The 24,382-nt window shown below is 45.0% G+C and overlaps 1 protein-coding gene across 6 annotated transcripts in view; it reads right to left on the bottom strand.

The window, feature by feature from the left end:
• APBA3 (amyloid beta precursor protein binding family A member 3) overlaps positions 1 to 24,382 on the bottom strand; it is a 202,396-nt gene that overhangs the window by 153,918 nt on the left and 24,096 nt on the right. For all 6 annotated transcript variants that reach the window (XM_068233790.1, XM_068233791.1, XM_068233786.1 and 3 more), the window contains exon 3: positions 5,115 to 5,254. In XM_068233790.1, coding sequence (XP_068089891.1) covers positions 5,115 to 5,254 — 140 coding nt within the window. The remainder of the gene's footprint in view (positions 1 to 5,114; positions 5,255 to 24,382) is intronic.

Below are 24,382 nucleotides of genomic sequence, written 5' to 3'. Positions count from 1 at the left end.
CGCCCAGGCCCTGATGCAGCAAAGCAGCCCTAAACCATGATACCCCCACCACCATACTTCACAGTTGAAGAGAAATCAAGAGCCCAATATGGTGTAGTATGTCAAAATTGATTGGATAAATGAAACAGTGAGATGGTAATACTCACAAACACGGGTTACCACCTAGGTAACAACTTATTAGGCAGGTGAGGAGATTAGACCTGTCCTCACTCAGGATTAAGAAGTCACTCTCTGTAGATAGGAAAAAAGGGGGTAGATCACCCCTCCACCTGGGGTGGACTCAAATATATTGGTAGGTGAACAGAGGTGCCAGAAGGATAAAAGTACATACAATTTTTTTTTAAAAATGCTGGGAGGAAGTGGTGGACTCGCCTCCGTTAAAGCAGACACCAAGGACTGTAAATATATAGATATACACATTTATTGAAAATACCCCAAAGATGCAACGCGTTTCACGGGCACAGCCCACTTCTTCAGGCAATAAGCAGGGGATAAACAACAGCAATTCAGTTATAGCAAGCAGATCACCTCTGTGACCAATATACTTCACAGTTGGTATGAGGTTTTGATGTTGGTGTGCTGTGCCTCTTTTTCTCCACACACTTCTCCACTCAACTTTGGTTTCATCTGTCCACAGAATGTTTTGCCAGTACTGCTGTGGAACATCCAAGTGCTCTTTTGCAAACTTTAAATGTGCAGCAATGTTTTTTTTGGACAGCAGTGGCTTCCTCTGTGGTCTCCTCCCATGAATTCCATTTTTGTATAGTGTTTTACCTACTGCCACTTCTATGGAGACTAAAAGCAGTGCTGAACTTTCTCCATGTATAGACAATTTGTCTTAACGAATACTGATGAACGTCATGGCTTTTGGAGATACTTTTATAAACCTTTCCAGCTTTATGCAAGTCAACAATTCTTAATCGTTGTGACAGCTCTTTTGTGCGAGGCATCATTCACATCAGGCAACTGGTGTGTGTTTTTTATAGGGCAGGGCAGCGGTAACCAACACCTCCAATCTCATCTCCTTGATTGGACTTCAGTTGGCTGACACCTCACTCCAATTAGCTTTTGCAAATGTCATTAGTCTAGGGGTTCACATTTTTTTCACCTGCACTGTAAATGTTTACATAGTATGTTCAATAAAAACATGGAAACATTTAATTATTTGTGTGGTATTAGTTTAAGCAGACTGTGATTGTACATTGTTGTGACCAAGATAAAAATCAGATCACATTTTATGACCAATTTGTGCAGAAATCCATAGAATTCGAAAGGGTTCACATACTTTTTCTTGCTACCGTATGGCAGCTTCCATATCCCTTTCATGCCAGTTGAATTTATCACAGGTGATGGCATCTTTAATGCTAGTAGGTGCATCACTGCAGAATGTTTGTTTACTGTGTGTTCTTAAGTCAGTAGAAACAACACCTTGTCTCCCAGAATGCTCTGTGAAGAAAATCCTGAACATCTAAACAGCCTAGGCACATCAGAGAAGGCGGGGTTACATACCAATATACAGCTATAAATACTGTAAATATAGGAAGTTTTTCTGATGCTGAAAACAGGATAATTAATGTCAAAGTGGGTATCCTGAATTATTTACTACATTCTACTATATGTCACTACAGCGCCTCTTTAAGTGAGAAAATTATCTATGTCAACACCACTACTGCCCACCTTCCAAAATGTAGCTTACCTATGTGCTCTGCTGATCTCCTCTAATGCATACATTGCAAACTCTGGCCTGCAGAGCCAAATTTGGTTTCCCCAATCCCCACTTTGCATCATGTATGGCCCACTCTGGACAACCAGGGAAGCCAAAGTGGGCGTGAAGCCCTACATCACCAGGGAAGTCATAAGGGGAAAAGCACTAGACCCCCGGAAACTGTATAGTGGTGGGAGGGGGATCACGAGATACCAGGGAACTGTTTAGGGGTGCAAGAAAGACCACTAGACACAAGGGAACTGTACAGAAAACAGAGGGGGCCCTAGACAACAGGGAACTGTATGGGGAGGAAGTGGGCCACTAGAAACCAGGAAACTGTATGGGGGGGGGGCACCAGGCACTAGGAAACTGTATAAGGAAGTGAGGAAGCCACTAGACACCAGGAAACTGTTTAGGGGAGGCAGGGACCACTAGACACCAAGGAACTGTATAGGGGAGGGAGGGGGCCACTAGATACCAGGAAAATGTATAGAGGAGGGAGGGGCCACTAGACACCAGGGAACTGTATACGGGAGGGACAGAGCCATTAGACACAAGGGGACTGTATAGAGAAGGGAGGAGGGCCACTAGACACCAGGGAACTGTATAGTGGGAGAACGGGGGCACTAGACACCCGGGAACTGTATAGGGGAGGGAGAGAAGCCATAAGACAACAGGGAACTTTATAAAAAAAAAAAGGAAGGTGGCCTCTAGACATTAAGGTTGGCCTGTGACTTGGTAACAGTGTTCAATTTCAAACTACTTTGTATTTGAGTTTGACACCCCCACTCTAATGCTTTGAGTTACTGTTGAAGAATAAGAATAAGGGCCCTTTTACACTTAATCAGTTGGTATGCGTTAGTGTGCGTTAGTGCGCGTTGGTACGCGTTTTTTCCATAGCAGTGCATTGGGAAGAATATTTTAGTTAAAACGCATTAAGTGTAAAAGGTGTCATAGGAAAACATGGGCATTACTTTGAAAATCAGTTTTCTTTCCGTTTTAACTGAGAGCAACTGATTAAGTGTAAAAGGGCCCTTAGGCTCAGGTGTTCTGACTGTAGATTTCGGTTCGTAGCACATATTTGTATCTGATTGCAAATGCCAAAAAAAAAAAAATCAGTATTGGCATGTCAGCCTTGGTAACTTCCTATAAACGTTAATTCAGGTAATACCTTTAAAATGTCACAGGGGGGAAAAAAGTTCAAATTTAATTACCTGGAGCTTCTTTCATTACCCTGAAACCTTACAGGTCCCTAGCTGTCTTTCCGTTGTGCTCCATTAATCAACTGAGCCCTTCTGAAAGTTCAGAGACTCATGAATCAAGCTGCGAACGCTCCTCACCCACACTTCCGTGGCCAGAGAGTGAGCAAAGAGGTGCGCCCATAACGGGCGATCTTTTGGAGGGTCACAGCTGATTAATGTAGTGCAATGGGAGGACATGGGGACCTGTAAGGCTTTGTGGGAGCTAGAAGAAGCCCCAGGTAAGCAAAGTAGAACTTGCTTCCCAGTGATAGGTTTACTTTAATTACTAACCAGACATACGGTAGTTTTCTTTTACTTACAGTAAGTACTGACAACCTGACAGGTTTTGGATTAGTCCAACTTCTCATGAGGCATCCTCTGGAATTCCTGTATTTTCAAAAGCATTTTCTGGACAGCAGTAGAACAGTGTAACTGTCAGAACAGTGTGCACAGAATTAGGTCCTTGACAGGGAGAACTATCGAAAATAAATAAATAAAGGAGATGTTGATAATCTCATGAGGAGTTGGACCAATCCAAAACGTGTCATAACTGTCAGAATAATAATATCTACTACTGACATAGGAAAAACAAAAGTAATTAATAGTGCATTTTACTATTGGAAACATACACATGTTGCATATACATGTTATATGTGTGTACACATATATATATATATTTTTATAATAGTTACTTTACAGGTACTGTATACCGTATATACTCGCATACAAGCCGAATTTTTGACCCCCAAAAAGGGGGTCAAAAGTTGGGGGGGTCGGCTTGTATGCGAGTCTTCCCTGGTGGTCTAGTGGTGGGTGGTCCGCGCCCCGCCCCCCCCCCCCCCCCCTCCCCGCGGCCGCCGCTGCTATTACCTGCTTAGGCAGCGGCCGCTTCCTAATCCGCGTTCCCCTTCTGAAACTTTCTCAGAGTGTATCACAGCAGCGCGCCCGGCGCTGCTGCTGTGACGATGCAGGGAGCAAGAAAGAGCGGTTCCCTTGGTAACGGCGGTACAGATCGCCGCTATAGGGAGCCGCGCTCTTTCCTGTCCCCTGCATCGTCACAGCAGCAGCGCCGGGCGCGCTGCTGTCATACACTCTGAGAAAGTTTCAGAAGGGGAACGCGGATTAGGAAGCGGCCGCTGCCTAAGCAGGTAATAGCAGCGGCGGCCGCGGGGGGAGCGGGGAGCTGGGGGGGAGCACTACCTACCTATGCTGGGCACTATACTGGCTAAACTGGGCACTATACTGGCTAAACTGGGCACTATACTAGCTAAACTGGGCAGTATAATGGCTAAACTGGGCACTATACTGGCTAAACTGGGCACTATACTGGCTAAACTGGGCACTATACTGGCTAAACTGGGCACTATACTGGCTAAACTGGGCACTATACTAGCTAAACTGGGCACTATACTGGCTAAACTGGGCACTATACTGGCTAAACTGGGCGCTTTACTAGCCATACTGGGGCACTATACTAGCTAAACTGGGCACTATACTAGCTAAACTGGGCACTATACTGGCTAAACTGGGCACTTTACTAGCCATACTGGGGCACTATACTAGCTAAACTGGGCACTATACTGGCTAAACTGGGCACTATACTGGCTAATCTGGGCACTATACTGGCTAATCTGGGCACTATACTGGCTAATCTGGGCACTATACTGGCTAAACTGGGCACTTTACTAGCCATACTGGGGCACTATACTAGCTAAACTGGGCACTATACTGGCTAAACTGGGCACTATACTAGCTAAACTGGGCACTATACTGGCTAAACTGGGCACTATACTGGCTAAACTGGGCACTATACTAACTAAACTGGGCACTATACTGGCTAAACTGGGCACTTTACTAGCCATACTGGGGCACTATACTAGCTATACTGGACACTACCTACCTATACTGGGCACTATACTAGCTATACTGGGACACACTGGGGGGCTGCACCAATCCAGCATTTCCTACCCCCGGCTTATATGGGGGTCAATCATTTTTCCCTGTTTTTTCAGGGAAAAGTTGGGGGGGGTCGGCTTATATGCGGGTCGGCTTATATGCGAGTATATGCGGTACCTTAAATCAACTTTTGTTTGATGTTGGCAGACTTGCTCCGTGACTAAACCTGGACACCTAACTTCACTCAATTTAGGTTTCCGATAATCCCTCACCTTTACCCGATCCACAGCTTCTTGCGCCTGTCTCATGTGTGTATTTGCCAAATGGTGCTTTTCACATGCCAACTGTGTGGATCCAAGGTACTTAGCACTGAAAACGACCCCTTTCAGGAAATCTTCAGGTTCATGATGACCTTTTGCAAATTAAAAACACAAATAATAATTAGCTACCTTACCATCATAGCAGACGAAATGTTGAGATAGACAAAACAGCTCAGCACGCACGGTCTGAGTAACAACAATGAAAGGATTAGCTTTAAAACGAGGTGATGACTTTTTCTGAGGTGCGATGGGCAAACCCACATAGGTCAGGAGTATGTATATAGGGGCTTTTGGTAAGGGAAGGCTGAGTAACTGCTTCTGGGGTGGTGCTTAAGATGCATGTTACAACTCGCCGTCTCCACTTGAGCCAAATAGACGTAGGTGTTCACAGAGGACTGATTATGTGATCAGAGAGGGAGCGATATTGGGTAGTAACAGACAGAAAAGTTCAGCGTCTCCCTGTCACTAAACACTCTACAGTTTTGTTGAATATTTAACCAAGTGATTTTGGCAACTGAGGGCAGCAGCACAGATAGAAGGACACGACATAGTATGTTTGCTGTAAAGGCACATACCTTTATGGTCATATTGCTTTTTAAAAATGAGTTCAGGTACACCTTAAAGAGACTCAGATATGAGTCTCATTACAGTTTTTTTTTTTACTTACCCGGGGCTTCCTCCAGCCCCATAAACATGGAGGTGCTCAGCCGCAATCTTCCCCGGTAAGCGTCTCATTGATGTCAGTGGCGGATCTTATGCGCATGCGCGGACCTTCTGTGCAATTGCAGAAGGCCCCCGGCTGACATCACTGAGTCCGACTGAGCCGCTTACAAGGGGGTGACTGCTGGAGAAAGGCGGCGCTGAGGAGGACGTCGAGGGACACATCCATGCTTATGGGGCTGGAGGACGCCCCGGGTAAGTAAAAAACTGCAGTGAGACTCATCTCTGAGTCTCTTTAAGTGTAAATCATTTTCTATGTCATCTAATATTAAGGGCCAGTTCACACTTGTTTTAAACATGTATCCGTGGCTCTGGAGTCACAGATAATCCGTGGCTCCGGAGTCACGCATAACAATGTTAAAAATAGCATCCATCTTCACCCTGTTCAAAAACAGATCTGCAGGTGATCCGGGGGATCTGTGCTGAAAAACTGAACGCAGGGTCCGGATTTGCAGGGTTTTCACAGACCCTGATCGCTCCCGGATACACGGAGGGGTAATGAAGGGCAATGTAAAAACGGATCTCCCTCTACACGGGCTATTCTTGCACAAATAAACAAACAGAGGGAGATCCGCATTGCCTACTGCCTGCTCCTCCCCTTCAAGTCACCTTAATAGGTATCCCCCAAGTAGCCTGAAGGGGTAGCAACCAGGATGGGGGGTAGCGGGCACAGTGGCGGGCAGGGGGGTTGGCCCCCCCTCCCTCACCTGGGTTTCCTGTCCACACTCCCCCTCCATCTATGTGCGGCAAAAGTAAAGAGCGAGCGAGAGGGGAAGTAATTATCTTTATTACTCTGCTCGCCGCGTGACTTCCGGCAATGCCGCCCACTAGAGGACAGCATTGCAGGAAGTCACGGCAAGCAGAGGAAGAAAGGTAATTACTTCCCCTCTTGCTCACACTTTACATTTGCCGCACATAGCTGGAGGGGGAGCATGGATGGGGGGACCCAGGTGAGGGGGGGCAACCCCCCTCTCCACCGCTGTGCCCGTTACCCACCGTCCTGGCTGCTACCCCCTCAGGCATCCGTGTTTTTTTGGGGGGGATTAGAAACGTATGCTGCAAAAGAGCAGCACGGATCAGTTTGCGTTCTGGTTTTTGAAAACCAGAGCCCGGACCGCGGACTGCGTTCTGCAACCGGGTATAGTGTGGACTGGCCCTAACTTGAACATTCTGGCACAGTTGAGAAGAAATGTTCTTCTTTTTGGCATGTTACAGAGTACATCAGCACTTGCAGATGAGTGCGTTGATCACAGGAGCAAAAAGGAATAATTTGTACGCTTTTCATCCTGAAATACTAAAGTATGAGTGTTACATTTCATAAACGCACGTCTGTGCAATTATCTTGTACAGGGCTAAGGACGGAACAGGAAGAACACCATGGAACGTGAGGAGCTGCCAGCTATTTGATATGCACATTTTCTTTGTAAAGTGGTCTGAAACTCCGACATAACATTCAATAAAAATGTGTTTTCCTACTTTGTATTACTCGTACAGTTATTATATTTGCTTTTGTGCATAAGTAATATTGTCTGTTTACAAATTACAAGTTTCCAAAGTGTAGTTTATCTTGCTCTAAAACCTGTCATTGCATTTTATTCAAACTGCTTTTTAATATATATTAACATCTTCTAATTAGCTGTTCTGAGCTGTTTGTGCAGTTGAAGCACAGAGAGCTTCACAGAGAGCCCCTTTTCATTTGTTACACTGTGGTTACACTGTGGTTACACACATGTATCAAAATTGAAATGCAAACAAAGATACTGTTTTCTCCAGTGTGGATGCGGATTTGAAGCGGAATAGCAGGACAAAGTGCTTTGTTTAACCATTTCAGTGATGTTCTGCTAAATAAAAAATTCTGGGATAGTAGCTTTCAAGCGGTGAGGAATCTTTTAGAGCAAAGTAGAAATGCTGACTTTCAGACCACTTCACCTAGCATAATTTATACTTTATAAATAAAACAAAAAAGCAGCTCGTCCTGCACTTCAGCTCTATACCTACTAGGTATTATTAGCAGTGCTCTACAGCATCCGTAGTCATGTCAATAACAGTCAGTCAGAAGAGTTTGCAATCTAATCCCATAGTCACTGTCTTTTAGATAACTTAAGGTCTTTTTTTGGTGGGGGGGGGGGGGGCAATTCATCTACTAGTATGTTTGTGGGATATGGGAGGTAACCTGAGTGATGGATTAAACAGGTGGAAACATACAAATTCCCTGCAGACTGTGTCCTTGCCGTGATTTGTGCCAGGGATCCAGAGTAAGCTATCCACTATGCCACTGTGGCACCCATTAATTACTAATGTATTAATGGGAAACCTTTTGTATGCATGTTTACACAACAATGTAAAACTTGTACATGTAAAACACAAGTATACCACAGAATCCTTTTCAGAGACTTTGATGCGGCAGTGGCAAAGCTTTGTCAATTGATTAGACGAGGTGTGGCAAGCGAGTAACAAGTTCCTACTCTGTCCAGCTACTTATGAAGCAAGATAGAAAGTCCCCAGGCTTTCCTTGCTCCACAAAGAGTACAGGGTACAGCTTGCAAATAATTGCAATTTCAGCATCTGACAGTTTTTGGAAATGTATAGCTGCCTGCAAATTAAAATGTAAAGATACCTCTCGAACTTCAAATTACAATAAATATACGCTTACAGTACCAATTTTCCAAAATCTGGAATTTTACTTTAAAGGGGCTCTAAAGTGAAATTTGTATACTGTGTGTACGTACAGTCTCGATTTTACATGGAACTACCTTGTATTCTTTTTCTCATTGGAAGGAGATGGAATCCAGTGCTTGACTCTTTCTGAGTCAAATTATGTATCACCCCAATCCCCCAGCACTTACTTTTTCCCGGGATGTTGAGGGAGTGGGTGATCTAGGGAGTGCCCATGCAGCAGGGATCCAGAGGGTTTCCACTTCCTCGCACTGGAGCAAGGAGGAGACCTGGCATCAGGGGGAGGAGGCGTGACCAGCATCAGCTGAAATGCTGTAACTCATTGTCCCCATTGCACACATACCAGCGTAATTCCATAATTACATAGTGAAGCATGATGCCAGAGGGGATCAAAGTGTTGGACTTTGATCCACATAGGGTGAACCCATGCTGGACTAGATTCAGCAACGGCGCCCCGAGTGACAAGGCCAAACGTGCCCACGTAATATCTAAACTATGTGGTGCAGGGGCGGAGGATGGTCTGGCAGTGATCAAAGTGACGGACTTTGAGTCTGACAGTTCTATAGGGGCTGATGCTGTGTCAGATTTTATCTGGAAACTGCGCCCCCAAGCCGCAGCCATTTTTCCTGTTGGACTATGTCCAACATTGGACCTATGCTAGAAAAGGCCAATGTCGGTCATAATGCGATATAGGCAGGGCTGTGGAGTTGGTACAAAAAATTATCCAACTCAGACACCTCAGTTTATGAAACCACCGACTCCAACTCCAGGTACCCAAAATTTCTCTGATTCAGACTCCGAGACTCCTTAGTCTAATACCGTGTTTCCCTGAAAGTAAAACCTCCCCCGAAAGTAAAACCTAGCTCAGATTTCAAGCAGGCTGGAAATGTAAGCCCTACCCTGAAAATAAACCATAGTGGCAGAGAGGAGGGGACACAGCTGTGCAATAGGAAGAGGCAGCCAGGGAAGCAGTGTGTGGATGGACAATGTCAGCCCGGGCTGTCTCTGTCCCTTCCCATCCACCAGTGTTGCTGTCACTCTCTCCCCTCCCATCTCCAAGCCCCCCCTGGTGAGCGAGATGTGCTGGCTACTGTCATCTCTTATTTGCTCTGGGACAGTGTGAGAAAGAGCTGCTGTGTGGAAGGAAGAAGGAAACTGTATGGAGAGAGAGCTTCTGCCAGAACCATTTTGCTATCATAGGCTCAGAAGAGTTAGTGTGGAGAAAGTTGTGTGATTGTGCTCTCTCTTTAGCTGTATATGCTAGCTGTCATCTCTCTCTCTTCTGCTCAGCTTGTGCCTCAGACAATACAGCAGTGGCAGGAATCTCAAGCATGTGTCTGCCCTCTCCTTACTATAGATCTGAGTTAGATAAGAGTGTGAGTCTGGGAGTACAATTCTGAACCTCAGCAAACAATACAGTGACTTTGCCATTGTACTCTATCATTTGTCTTTTATCAGCAAATGTGAAGTGAGATTCAGATGTTGTATAAAACTCACATATTGTGCACCAATACTGCTGTTTACGTTTTCCCAATAGCCATGTGTTCTTCCTTAATGTGTTTCTCATAAAATAAGACATCCCCTGAAAAAAAGCCCTAGCACATTTTTTGGAGCAAAAATTAATATAAGACACTGTCTTATTTTCGGGGAAACACGGTACTTACCAGGGCTGTGGAGTTGGTACAAAAATCATCCAGCTCTTCATTTTATGAAACCACCGACTCAGAGTACCTAAAAGTGCTCTGACTCCTCGACTCAGACTCCCAGCCCTGGACATAGGATTAGACATAGGACTGTAAAGGGTTAAATCACACCTGAACTGAGAGGTATACGGAGGTTGATGTACTTATTTCCTTTTCAACAATGCAAATTGCCTTGTTGTATGGCTGATCCTGTGCTTCAAATAAACTGCTTTGCTTTCCTTTATACATAATAACTGCGGTGTGACACCATCCTTGAGGACTGAGTAGATTGCAGTGCCCGACGATATGGTGATAACCAGAAGCAGAGAGCCACCAGGACAGACAAAGAGAACATCTTGGACTTTTCATGGACTTTCTTAAAATACAGACAGTTTTTGAGAAATGACCCGCTGACCCTTCTAGATTTCAATTGAAGTGTTAAATGAACTTTGAAACAGACATATTTCAACAAAGAGACTCTGTAACAAATTTTTCAGCCTTAGTTCTTCTATCCTATAGGTTCCTATGCCTGTTCTAATGTGCTCTGGCTTACTGCAGCCTTTCCTAATTGCACTGTCTCTGTAATAAATCTTATCTCCTTTCCTCTGTCGTGTCTGTCGGGCTAAGGCTTAAATGTGTGGAATGTGCAGGGCTGCTTGTGATTGGAAAGAAGCGATACACACCTTCTGCAGGCCCCCTGCACACTCTGTATGACTCACACACTCTGTTTATGTGAGCCTATCACAAGCTGGTTAGTTTGTTTGTAAACACTGCCTAAAACTGTTAATTACAAGCCAGGATTGCAGCAGAGAGTGGCAGAAACAGCACAGAGGGGCACAGGAGAAAATAAGGAATAGAATGGTATGCTTTTTAGTGTAAGAATATTAGAGTACAGATTCTGTTTAAAGGTAGAAACTGGGTGGAATGTGATGCGAAGATTGTTTTACTGAGTTTCTAACATTTAAATCTGAAACATTAACTTGTTTTAAGATGGCCGCTAGGATGTGACTCATTGTTTTGATGGCAGCTCTTGTGCAGCTCAGTGTACAGCTCATCATTGTGGAGTTTCCTGTTGCTTTAGGAAGTACAGATCACCTCTCTCTAGCCAATCACAAAGCAGGGAAGTGGTGGGACTATGGGAGAAATATAAGGCTCTGTGCATAGTTTTGTCTCTCTCTCTCTGACTGTTGGACGCCATGGAACGAACACCAAAAGGAAGGCTTGTGATCTGGGAAGCCATTGTTCAACCGAACAAAGCTGAAGACAGGGGACAATGGACTGGACAATGACTGGAAGAGACACATGGGAAAACCCCTCCATGAGCAAAAATGATAATTTATTCTGAACATAGTCCTATGCTTTGAAGATTGATATGTGAGCCCAGGGGTTTCTGCATGCTTCCAAGGTCACACATTTTTCATGTGAAATGTCTCAGCTCATCTCTAAAGGTTGTTGGTGTGTCTGCCTGCAGTGGGGAGCCTACCTTCTGCACTCATAGCGAGATTGAGAACGCTTGCCAGGATCACCTTGGCAGTTGGGAATTGGCCCACACTACTTATGGGTTCCTGTAATAGGACAGGGTCAGCAGGAGGGGGGGGGGGGGGATAGACATTCATTATAACATATTCTACAAGCTGGAGATTAGCATAAAGTACAATATACCATCCACGAAGGTCCAATTTAAGAGGCAATAGTTCAAATGTTATGGGTTTGTTTATCCCTCCTGACGGTTTATTAAAATCCGCCAGGGGGCAGCACAGCCTTTTTTTATTAATTTTTTTTTTTATATCATGTAGCGAGACAAGGTCTCGCTACATGATAGCCGATCGTGACGGGCGGGATGACGTCACCGACGTCCTCGACGTCGTGACGTCAAAGGGGACTCCGATCCACCCCTCAGCGCTGCCTGGCACTGATTGGCCAGGCAGCGCACGGGGTCTGGGGGGGGGGCAACTGCGGCGCGACGGATAGCAGCGGATCGGCGGCGATCGGATTGCACACGCAGCTAGCAAAGTGCTAGCTGCGTGTAGCAAAAAACAAAATTATGCAAATAGGTGCCTTCCGGTGCGTGGGAGCGTTAGGAACCTAACATTTGAGCGTCTCAACCCTAGGGCAGGATATCACAACGATCAAAACAGGGCCTCGGAGTGAAGGAGATGATCGTAAAGGAATAGCAGGGGCAATACGATCACATACAACCAGGAGGTAGCAGATGCAGGCAGTCATACATTACCGCATCATTACTGGGTTCACAGCACTGCGTCCAGCCAACCCGATGCGTCCGCAGGATTATTATACAAGCGGACCGTCTGCCCATCCTGGACCCGTAGCTTGGTGGGGGAGACAGTGAAATACCTGATATTCTTGTAGCAAATATGTGCTCTCACCCTATTAAAAGATTTCTGAAGGCACTGTGTCTCCGCAGTGTAATCCAGGAAAGAACAGGAGCCTGGAGCTGCCATGCTGGATAGGGCCTACTTTCCTGGCTTCGGAGAAGATGGTGTCCCTGTCATGGAAATTCAGAACTTTGAAGGTGAATTGGTGCAGCGGGGCAGCCACTAGCAGTGGACGGCCAGGGATTTGGTGAGCCCTCTCCACAGCAAAGGCAGCAGACAGGCCGGCCTGAGGAAGCACTTTCTTGATGAGCTCCTCAGTGAACGCCGTGGATGCTCTGCCCTCCTCACCCTCAGGTAAGCCGATGATGCTAATATTGCAGCGGCAGTTCATATTCTCTGTGTCCTCCGCACGAGCTTCCTGCCCGGACACCCACAGCTACAAAGCATGAATGTTCCCCATGTGGCACTAGGCTACATCCTCCACGGCTGAGATCATCTGCTCATTGTCTGTGAGCCGCTCCCTGAAATGATCCAGGTCTTGTCAGATCAGTCCAATGCTCGTCTAAAAAGTGATCGATTTTGGCTGCGAGGTGGTCACAACAGCTCTCGAAGGCCAGCAGGAGTACCTCTTTTTCTGAAGCCTCACATTCCGCATTCTTCGTCGCCATGGTTTGGGCACTCTTGTGCCTGACCGCAGTAGGCATCGCAATGTGCGAGCGATCCTCTAACAGGGAAGCTATACTAGGGCTGCCTTCTTGGTTTAACCGGGTTTTAGGGGGCATATCACGTGTCCAGGGAGCAAGTTAATCCATTTCATGCATGTGTGGCCCGCTATGGCACAGAAGGGTGGTGGTAACAGGATCAGGCTCAGCACAGCAAATCTTTTCACGTCACCATCTTGGTCCCCATGGTGGTTTTAATTTACTTGACAGGTAAAGGGCAATGGACTTTTGGTTGATAGTGTAACCAGAGGCTGACCCATATTGCTTGACTGTGTGAAACATCTCTGGAATAGCCCATTTAGAAATCGCTTTGTAGAGCAATATATCATCAGCAAAAGCCTTTAATTTAGTTTCAATTTCACCCATCCGAATACCAGTGAATGATGGGATCTGTTCTAGCAGATGTAGCAGGGGATCTCCAAGGTAAAAGGAGAGGTTCGCACACAGACTTGTTGAGGATCAGTGTACCGTTCATTGTCCCATAACACACGTACAAGCATCTGACCATACACAAGGTACTTGTACCTGTCTGATGGGACAATAAACGGTACAGTGGTTACAATAGCTTTGCGATCCTGCACCCGCAGGATAAAGTAGCAGGGGATCCAACGTCAAATTAAAAAGAAGGGGAGGAAGGGGGCAACCCTGTTTTATCCCATGCTGACAGGGCTAGAAAATTGATCATTAATTATAATGAAAGTTTGGGGATTTTGAAATATCTATTAGATAAACCTGATAAATGTGCAACCGAAAACCTGTCTGGTCATAACGAAGTTCAGAGCAGACCAAGCTATTTTATTGAAATACTTTTCTGCATCAAGACTTAATAGAACGCGTTTTGAGAATTGGGATCTTATCGTAGCCGCAAATGTCGTATGTATACCCACAGTTATATGGCATCCTTTTGTGAAACCCAATTGCGTTGGGGTAAGTAGCTGGGGCAACATTTGATTTTAAAGCGCAATTGGTCTGTAGGAGGCTATACCATCAACATTTTTATTTGGCTTTAAGAGAAGAATAGGCATCTGTAAAGTAAGGAATTAGGGCAGCGGTGGCGAACCTATGGCACGCGTGCCGGGCCCGGCACACGTAGCCTAATCTGCTGGCACGCCACCGCTGCTTATGAACTGGCTGCAGCGTCTACTAGACGCCGCCGCACCAGTTCATATCCCGCAGCCCCGCAGTCTCCCGGGAGGCAGAGCAAGGCAACGGCAAGATGGCTGCCGAAGCCCTGCTCTGGAGACTATTTGTGTCTCCAGTACAGGGCTTCGGGCGCCATCTTCCCGTAGCCCTGCACTCTGCCTGCCAGCGGCAGCGCGGGAGACTGAAGGAGGAACATCCGGGGGAGATGCGCGCCAGAACCCAGCCGAGAGAGAAGACTTCTGTCAGGTGAGTACATTACTTTTTTTTTCAGGTAAAATGCGGCCCACTGTGTTATTTTCTGGTAAAATGTTTTGTCACATTGTGTTTATGTCCTGTGACATGCTGCCCACTGTGTTTGTTTTCTGGTGAAATGTGGCCCACTGCGTTTTTCTGGTGAAATGTGGCCCACTGCGTTTGTTTTCTGGTGAAATGCTGCCCGCTGCGTTTGTTTTCTGGTGAAATGTGGCCCACTGCGTTTGTTTTCTGGTGAAATGCTGCCTGCTGCGTTTGTTTTCTGGTGAAATGCTGCCCGCTGCATTTGTTTTCTGGTGAAATGTGGCCTGCTGTGTTTGTTTTCTGGTGAAATACTGCCCTCTGTGTTTGTTTTCTGGTGAAATGTGGCCCCCTGCGTTTGTTTGCTGGTGAAATGCTGCCCGCTGTGTTTGTTTTCTGGTGAAATGTGGCCCACTGCGTTTGTTTTCTGGTGAAATGTGGCCCACTGCAGTTGTTTGCTGGTGAAATGCTACCCTCTGCGTTTATTTTCTGGTGAAATGCGGCCCACTGCGTTTGTTTGCTGGTGAAATGCTGCCCTCTGCGTTTATTTTCTGGCGAAATGTGGCCCACTGCGTTTGTTTGCTGGTGAAATGCTACCCTCTGCGTTTGTTTGCTGGTGAAATGTGGCCCACTGCGTTTGTTTTCTGGTGAAATGCTGCCCGCTGCGTTTGTTTTCTGGTGAAATGTGGCCCACTGCGTTTGTTTGCTGGTGAAATGTGGCCCACTGCGTTTGTTTGCTGGTGAAATGTGGCCCACTGCGTTTGTTTGCTGGTGAAATGTGGCCCACTGCATTTGTTTGCTGGTGAAATGTGGCCCACTGCGTTTGTTTGCTGGTGAAATGTGGCCCACATTGCATTAATTTCTGCTGAAATGTTGCACACATTGCGTTTATTTTCTGGTGTCTGGGGTAACTTGCTGCATTTATTATTAAGGGCTCATTCACACTACATAACGTATGCACGAATGCGATTTCATGCATGCGCTGCCAACGCACAGTGATCGCACGGAATGCACGTTGTGGTGCGCTAAAGCGTGGACGTCGGCAGCTGTACCCATCGGGGGAAACGTATGCGTTGTGCGTTAAAATGTTTCCAGATGCGTTACAACGTAACGCATGGGAACGCACACCTGTAGTGTGAATGGTAACATGAAAGTCTATTGACTTTCATGTTACCATATGAATCTTCCATTATGTGCGTTGCGTCAAAACTGACAGTGCAGCAAATAGTGTGAATGAGCCCTTAATGGTCATAGTTGGCTATATTTGCTGCTTTGGGGTTATGGCGGGTATAAATAGCATCATACAGTTTCTGCACACCCATGATGCGAATCCTCGTTTCACCACATCATGGCGGAAAACACTGCTTTCTTATGCCTCGCTGTTACATCATTATGTTAGCTCTGCCCATACAATATCATGGCCACGCCCCCCCCCCCCCCCCCGCCCCCAGTGGGACTCGGAGATAAAAAAGTCGATGTTAGGTCGCAGTTTGGGCACTCGGCCTCTGAAAGGTTAGCCATCACTGAATTAGGGGGTCATCTCTAAGGATATTATAGTAAGTCTAACAAGTTGTAATAATTTAAAACAATTCCACAAGGTTCCCATCCGAACGGGGGGGACTTATGATTTGCCATTGTTTTTATTGCCACTTCTATCTTCTCAGCAGTAATAGGATCGTTCAGAGGAGATCTTTGGGGTGATGACATTTTAGGCAGATTTGCTTCATCTAGGAGAGATTGTAGTAGAGGATTAGCGGGTTCAGCCTTGTATAACCTAGCAAAGAACTTTTCTATACGTGACACAATGTTCTTTGTGGTCCGTTCAATGGTTCCTGTCTCTGGGCTTATAATTGTGTAGATCCTGTATTTTTGAGTAAAGTATAGGGTTTAGCCATGTACTTTTAGGTCATAGAATATTGAGGAAGTGACAAAGCCCTCAAAATGAAAATGCAACTAAAAAAACAAACTCCTGGTCTACAAGCAACCAAAAAGAAAGGGGTTGCACATGTCACAAAAGAACACAAGGAGTGCTGCTTCCAAAGTTCAACAGTCAATATCAGCATTCAAGAGGAGGCGCCAGCGCACATTCAATAAAAAGCAGTTTTTTTTTCTTCAATTAAAAAACTTCAACACAACATGAATCAAAGCAGGCATGCTAAATGTTAATCACATAGTGTCCACACATATCTAATAAGCTGATCAATAATATACATTTTATTTCAGATTGTATTAAAACACTTGTTGTATTATTAGGCCAGAAGCCTTGTGCTGGCAAGTATGACCTGTGACCACAGGAGGCATCTAGAGATCCCCATCTAAATATAAAAGTGAAGTCATGTACATGTATTTTTAGAAATGTTATAAAAAGAACATCAATTGAGTCATATGTACTAATTCAGAAATAGTTTGGAAGTCCCCATATATTATTTCGGGAGAGAAAGTCTCTATAAAAGAGTTTTCAGACTGTATATTTTATCATTGCCTGATATCTTTGCTGACTGAAAACATCTTAGGCCCGAAAGCCTGCCTTCTCATAGACGCGATTCTGAAAGCCACATCAGAGAGGTAATATGCATTATTCTTGGTGAATTCATTGACAATTAGTTTATATAAACGTTAAAGACTTGTCATTTTTAAACTTCAGCAGTTTATTAAAGGACTTACGAGGCGAACACACAAAAAAAAAAAGTTAATTACCTCATGGCCATTGCAGTCCTCTTTGCAGACTATAAGCGCCTGGCCTGTCACTGTGTGGCCCTCTGTTAGCCTTATTCAAGCTGTAGTTCAGGTCCCGACCCTGCCCAGGGTCGCCCAATCAATTTGCGATCAAAAACGCCGCTTTAAAAAAATCCTGCGTCTGCGCAGTTCTTAGCCTTTAGTGCGGCTGCGCAGGTTCTCTGGCCTGTCCCCGGCCCGTCCTCGCTCCCTTCACTCAGCTCTGTACGTCATGTGGGCGTGCCCGCACGGCCGCCCACATGACTGTTTGAGGGACAAGTCAGCCGCGCCCCCTCAGCCGAGACAAGCAGCGCTGAGCATGGGGAGACGTGACTTGTCCCTCAATCAGTCATGTGGGCGGCCGTGCGGGCACGCCCACACGACGTACAGAGCTGAGTGAAGGGAGTTAGGACGGGCCGGGGACAGGCCAGAGAACCTGCGCAGCCAAACTAAAAGCTAAGAACTGCGCAGACGCAGGATTTTTTTAAAGCGCCGTTTTTCATTGCAAATTGATAGGGCTGAGTCGGGGCCTGAACTACAGCTTGGATAATGCTAACAGAGGGCCACACAGTGACAGACCAGGCGCTGATAGTCTGCTAGGAGCACTGCAATGGCCATGAGGTAATTAACTTTTTTTTGTGTGTTCGCCTCGTAAGTCCTTTAAGTTTTTCAGATAACTTTTTTTATGCTATACTTCATATACAATCAGTAAGCATTACTATTTAAATGCAATAACAAGCATTGGGACAACTACCAAGCTTTGATTGATTAAGATATATCTACTTTAAGTTCTTTATACAAGAAAAGAACTTCATATATCATTTTTAAGGATAAAGCTATATGGTGTGTACCATACACTGTACAATCGAGACAACAATTATCGATGAAGGATAAAAGCTACAGAAGAAGATTTGCTATATTGAAATGTACTTGTTTCACTAAAGGAACTTTTAAAATGTATTTTTGGATGATGGACAACAACTGGAGAGATGTATATTCCTGTATATATTTGCCTTATTTTTCATAACAATATAATTTTATAAAATTCATCAGCTGAGTGTTGCATATTTTTTCCAGAGGTAAACCTGTTAACCTATAAATATTCTGTTTATAGTAAGCAACGCACCCACTACTGACTAATCTTGATTATGATGACCTTAAAGAGACACTGAAGCGAAAAAAAAAATATGATGTTATGATTTGTATGTGTAGTACAGCTAAGAAATAAAACATTAAGATCAGATACATCAGTCTAATTGTTTCCAGTACAGGAAGAGTTAAGAAACTCCAGTTGTTATCTCTATGGAAAAAAGCCATTAATCTTTGCGACTTTCAAAGTCGTGGAGAGGGCTGTTATCTGACTTTTATTATCTCAACTGTTACTAAACAAATTCCTTTTTCTCTGACAGAGGAGAGGTCATTCGTTCAGACTGCTCTGAAAGAATAATTTTGAATGCAGAGTGTTGTGTAATCTGCACATATTATAGAATGATGCAATGTTAGAAAAAACACTATATACCTGAAAATAAAAATATGAGAATATTTTCTTTGCTGCTAATCTTCTAGCAATTATTCATAGTACACAACCAATTCATTATATCATATTTTTTTTTTCGCTTCAGTGTCTCTTTAAGGCTGGCCCTTTAAGGTAGTTAATAATCATTTTAAGCAGATATCAATCAGATATTTAACACTACAACCCTCGGTTCCCCGCCACCGGCACCGATCAATTATTTGTCTAACAAGACGAAAAGTGCGTGTTCCCGTTCGCGTCTCTGGGAGCTTACTGCGAAGGTGCAATACAAGGTTTTCTCGTTCTGCGCTTGCGATCCCAACTGCAATTCACCATGTACCAGCGGTGTTTGCATTTCGGGCCCTATTTGCCGTCATGAGAGGTCTGGGGCCTACAATCTCAGCCACCTTGCTAGACACAGTGAGTACTCTTGCAGTTGATCCCATTCGGTCTCATATCTTTTGATTAGACATACAGTTTCCTCCCTTCTGATGATTCCTAATTTGGGGAATAAAAAGATCATGGCGATCCAAATTCCAGGCCTTTTCCAACGCTTTCCGCAATGTGGAATGCAGATATACACTGGTGTGAAAGTGCTTATACATGAGTGCTCGAACATAAAATCGCCCTCACACGAACAGTTCCTCTGCAACCGAAAGAACTGTCCATAGGGGATTCCTTACTTCAAAGATGGTGGGTGATGGCTGGTGGCGTGGAGGATAGTATTTACCGTCGTATTTTTCTGATCGGATGAGGACACCACTTTTGTCCCCTGTACTTATAACAAGAGATCTGAAACAGTGATCGCTTGGCCCACAACATGAGTACCCTTTATGTTTCTGCCATTCACATTCAGTCTATCCATGAACTCATCAAGCTCATCAGTGGTTCCACTCCATATCACCAGCACATCGTCGATGTAGCTAATCCATAGGGCGACGTGTTTCGAACTCTTGGCTTGGGAATGCATCCTCGTGTTTACATAATAAATAGTAAAACTTTATTTGGTTGCAGGGCCGAATTCTTCCTGCCACTGGGGAAATTTGCCTTCCCCAGCTTGGCAGGCTCGGCAAGGTATGTGGAGGCAGCGATCTTTCATACATACCTGTCCGGAGAGCTTCTTCCTTCTCCACTGCGGCGACGTACCGCCAACATGTCTTCTCTGTTCCGATCACATGATATGAGGTGATTGGGATCCAGGAGACTATGTCAGCATTACAGCCTCACTCAGTGGTGAAAGAGGGGTGACGGAAGAGTCTCTTCCATCACCCCTCTTCCATCACTGGGTGGCGCTGCAACGCTGACACAGTCTTCTGTCATATCATGTGATCAGATGTGATCAGGACCCAGAAGACCTGCCGGAAGTTCAGAGCCGCTGGTGGAGGAAGAGAAGAAGCTGTCAGGAACAGGTAAATATAACTGCTTACTGCCACACACTCGTTTGTCTGCACTAGGCAACCAAACAACATATGTCGACAGAGGCTCACACTGCACCAGCAGCTTTTAAACAACGCATTTTGTTTAAAGCTTCTAATGGGTTAAAATTGACTCAACAAGGAAAGCATTGTGCAATACAGTTCCAGGATCTCTCTCATTAAGAAAAAAGGACAGAGTCCGGACCCTGGGGGTGCCGCTAATTCAGACAGCACACCAAAAACATCTTGGGTGTCCTGCACAAAAGAGGTAAAAGCCTGGACAAAGGGCTTTAGTTTCTCGTCAATAAATTGCTCCTGCGCAAGGATGACAACAAAAAAAAAAAAATACATTTGGCACCCGTACACTAAATGTACTGTACAGCGAGGGCTGTGGAGTCTGAGTCGAGGAGTCAGAGCAATTTTTGGCTACCTGGAATCGGTGGTTTCATAAACTGAGGAGTCAGATGATTTTTTTTTTTTTTTTTTTTTTTACAAACTCCACAGCCTTGTGTAAATTTAACACCTTTTCATCTGAGCAAAGCCTGGCACCATGGTAAATACTTTTCTTTATATTCGTCCTGGGCAAGCATCTATTCAGCTCCAAAATAGCACCAAAATCGCAAACGCAGGAAAAACACAGAAAAATCGCAATCACTGAAAGATCTACTTCTTCCTCCTTGGCTTAGAAAATAAAGTTATCAGGTTAGGAACACTTTTAAAAATGCTTGACATTATGAATAATAATTTTTTAGGGATGTACCTTATGGTTTTCAATATTTTATTTAAGGGATCCTAAGCAGTAGCTACAATAAAAAAATTTCACTTGCCTAGCGCCTCCTCCAGCCCACCGTAGGCCGTGAGGTCCCTCGCATCTTCCAGGCTCCTGTCCCTCCGGCGGCTCCCATTACCGGCGACATCCGGGCCGGGTGTCGGGCGACTCTTCCTGGATCTTCACGCTCGTCGTCATCACGGCCGCCGGTGTGACAGGTCTGCATACGCGCAGTTTAGAGGTAGAAAACCGCGCATGCGCAGACTTGTCACACCGGCCGGCGTGATGACAACGAGCGTGAAGATCCAGGAAGAGTCGCTCGACACCCAGCCTGGGAGCCGCTGTAAGGACACGGACAGGAGCCAGGAGGATGCCGGGGGAGCATGAAGCCTATGGTGGGCTGGAGGAGGCCCAAGGTAAGTTAATTTTTTATTCTAGCTACTGCTCGGGGTCCCTTTAACTGATTTTCCTCCTGCTTTGAATATAAAAAAAATAATAACTCTGGATCCCACAGCCCTCCCCAGCTACTGACAAGACTAACTTCTCCCCTTTTCTCCAAATTATTAGAATGCCATGTCCATGCAGAATTGACTACCGGTAATTATTAAAATATTCTCTAACTCACTGCGCAATCAACTTCAGTATGGTTTTTTGCTCCAACCACTTTGGCAATATCACCCTCACAAAAGTTGCTAATGATCCCCTAAGGCTTTGTTCACGTCTAAAATCAAAATCGCTGACAGACGCGTTTTGCAATTTTGAGAGTGATTTTTTCCCCTCCCGGTGGTTACCTGCGCACTGTGATTTTGTGTAAAGCACTTTTCAAAGTGCTTTTGCAGAGCGATTTCTTTTTGACTCTTTGACCTGGAAAAGAGTGAATACAAGGTATTTATTCTTAAAGTCACAAACGCGATTTTTTGAGCGATTTTCCTATACCTTCCATTGTAGAAAATTGCCCAAAAAATGGTGCAGGCAGAGCTTTGGAAAGCTGAGGAAACTAGCAGATATGAACAGTCCCATAAGGATTCATTGCACAAGCGCTTTTAAGGCAATTTTCAAAATTGCTGGTGCTTAAAAAAATAGCGAAAACGCCCTAGGTGTGGACAAGCCCTAACAGCCAAAACCAAAGGTCATTACTCAAGCCTCATCCTTCTTTATGTATCCTCTGCTTTTTAGTTTCAAACATTTTATTGAAATTTTCTTATAAAGTATAACAGCTTTGATATGATCCCTTAGCAAAGGGCATTTCGCTATTGTATATATAACAATAACAACATGTATTAACAAGAACAGTACATGCAGGTTACAATAAAGGTCTGAGTTGTTAGAACCCGGGAAGGCGAGCAAACCCCCTAAAAGGAGAGGGCAGAGGACCGCAGTCCCAGCGATTGTGATGCTGAAAGCCAGGGTTGCCACATTCGTGTGAATGATAATGCATTATCATTAAGGATTGCTAACATCCTTTCTGATAGGAGTATATCTTTAATAATGGTATCTGTTGAATCGAGTGAAAGGGTCGGTTTCAACCACTGGCGGGCGATATGAAGTCTGGCCGCTTTGGCCACATGTTGGGCGAGCCTATGGTGTGGATATTTCCATTTCAAGGGCTTGTGTCCCAGTAGGAGTTGTAGTGGGTCGGGAGAGAGGGATGTTTCGAGAGCCGTGCTTATAGCTGAGGTGACTTGGGCCCAGAATATCTTTACTACAGGGCAGAACCACCAGATATGTGGGAGATCACCTAGCTGGCCGCAACCCCTGAAGCACAATGGAGATCTGTCCTTGGAGATGGAGTGCAATTTCTGAGGCGTGATATAGGTACGGTGCAAAATTTTGTAATTGGTTTCGATATGTGTATAATAGTTGCTACCTTTTGCTAGCGTGAGGCACCATTTGGTCCATTGCTTTGTGGTAAATGTTTGGCCCAGGTCTTCCTCCCAAGCTAGCATTGAGCGTGATTTGTCAAATTGAAGGGGTTGTGATATTATTGAATAGAGATAAGATATAAGGCCTCCTGTCAGGGGTCTCAGAGCACACCAGTGTTCATATGTGGTGCGGGTTGAGGAAATAGGAGAGGGTTGTGTAAGATTTTTCAAGTAATGGTAGATCTGGAGCGCTCTGAAATATTCTTTCGGTAGAAAGGATATATGGTAGCTAAACTCATGCCAATTCTGGAGTTTGTCATTCACTAAGAAATTATTCACAGTGCATAAATTGTGGGAGGACCACCATTGGAAGGGGCGCGAGTCCCAGCCTGGTGGAAAATCGGGGTTTCCAAAGATGGAAAGCTGGAGAGGGACCTTAGATTGAAGATTTTTGGTAAATCTCAGTCTGTACCATATAGATAGGGAGTGAGCCGTTAGGGGCGACACTTTTTTATATCTTGCTGCAGAGGAGCTTGGGGCCCACCGCAGTGCTGTTACGTTAATTGGTGTTAATAGGTCGTTTTCTATGTCTGCCCATAAGGGGCGGTTGTTAGGGGAATGCATTTGGGCGAGCTGAGCAATTTGGGCTGCCCTATAATAGCTATATAGGTCCGGTACTCCCAGGCCACCCCTCTCTCTATTGAGGGTCATGACACTCTGCCTTATTCTGCTTTTTTTATTGTTTGCGATAAACTTAAATATAGCAGTTTGCAAATCCCTAAGGGCTGCTTTGGTTATCTGAATTGGGAGTGAACGAAATAGGTAAAGAAGCCTAGGTAATAGATTCATTCTAACAGAGTTAATGCGCCCAGTCCACGAGATCGGATATGGAGTTCCATTTTGCCAGATCCTCCTTCAGCCCGGACAGCATTGGCTTGTAATTTAAGGCAAACAGGTCTGCCGGGTTAGTAGATATCTTGATGCCCAGGTATGTGATATATTTTGATTGGATAGATAAGCCCAGTCTATTTGCCATAGCTTCTGCACTTTGTTTTGGTAGGTTTGTGAAAAGCACTTCGGATTTGTTAATATTTAGGGAGAGGCCAGATATTTGTCCAAATTGCTTCACTAATTGGAGCAAGTTCAGAATGGAAGTGTGCGGAGAAGAGAGGGTCAGTAACAGGTCGTCAGCAAACAGGTTTGCTTTGTATTCAGAATTTTTGACACGTATGCCTTGAATATCGGGGGAAGAGCGGATTTATTGGCTAGGGGTTCAATTATTAATGCGAAGATGGCCGGGGATAGGGGGCAGCCCTGCCTTGTACCTCTTTGAATAGGGATGGGGGTTGGCGCGTCGGTAGGGAGTTTGAGATAAGCTGTAGGGGCTGAGTAAA

Source organism: Hyperolius riggenbachi, chromosome 1, assembly GCF_040937935.1.
Source record: "Hyperolius riggenbachi isolate aHypRig1 chromosome 1, aHypRig1.pri, whole genome shotgun sequence".
NCBI lineage: Eukaryota > Metazoa > Chordata > Amphibia > Anura > Hyperoliidae > Hyperolius > Hyperolius riggenbachi.
This window is presented reverse-complemented; position numbering and strand designations above follow the sequence as displayed.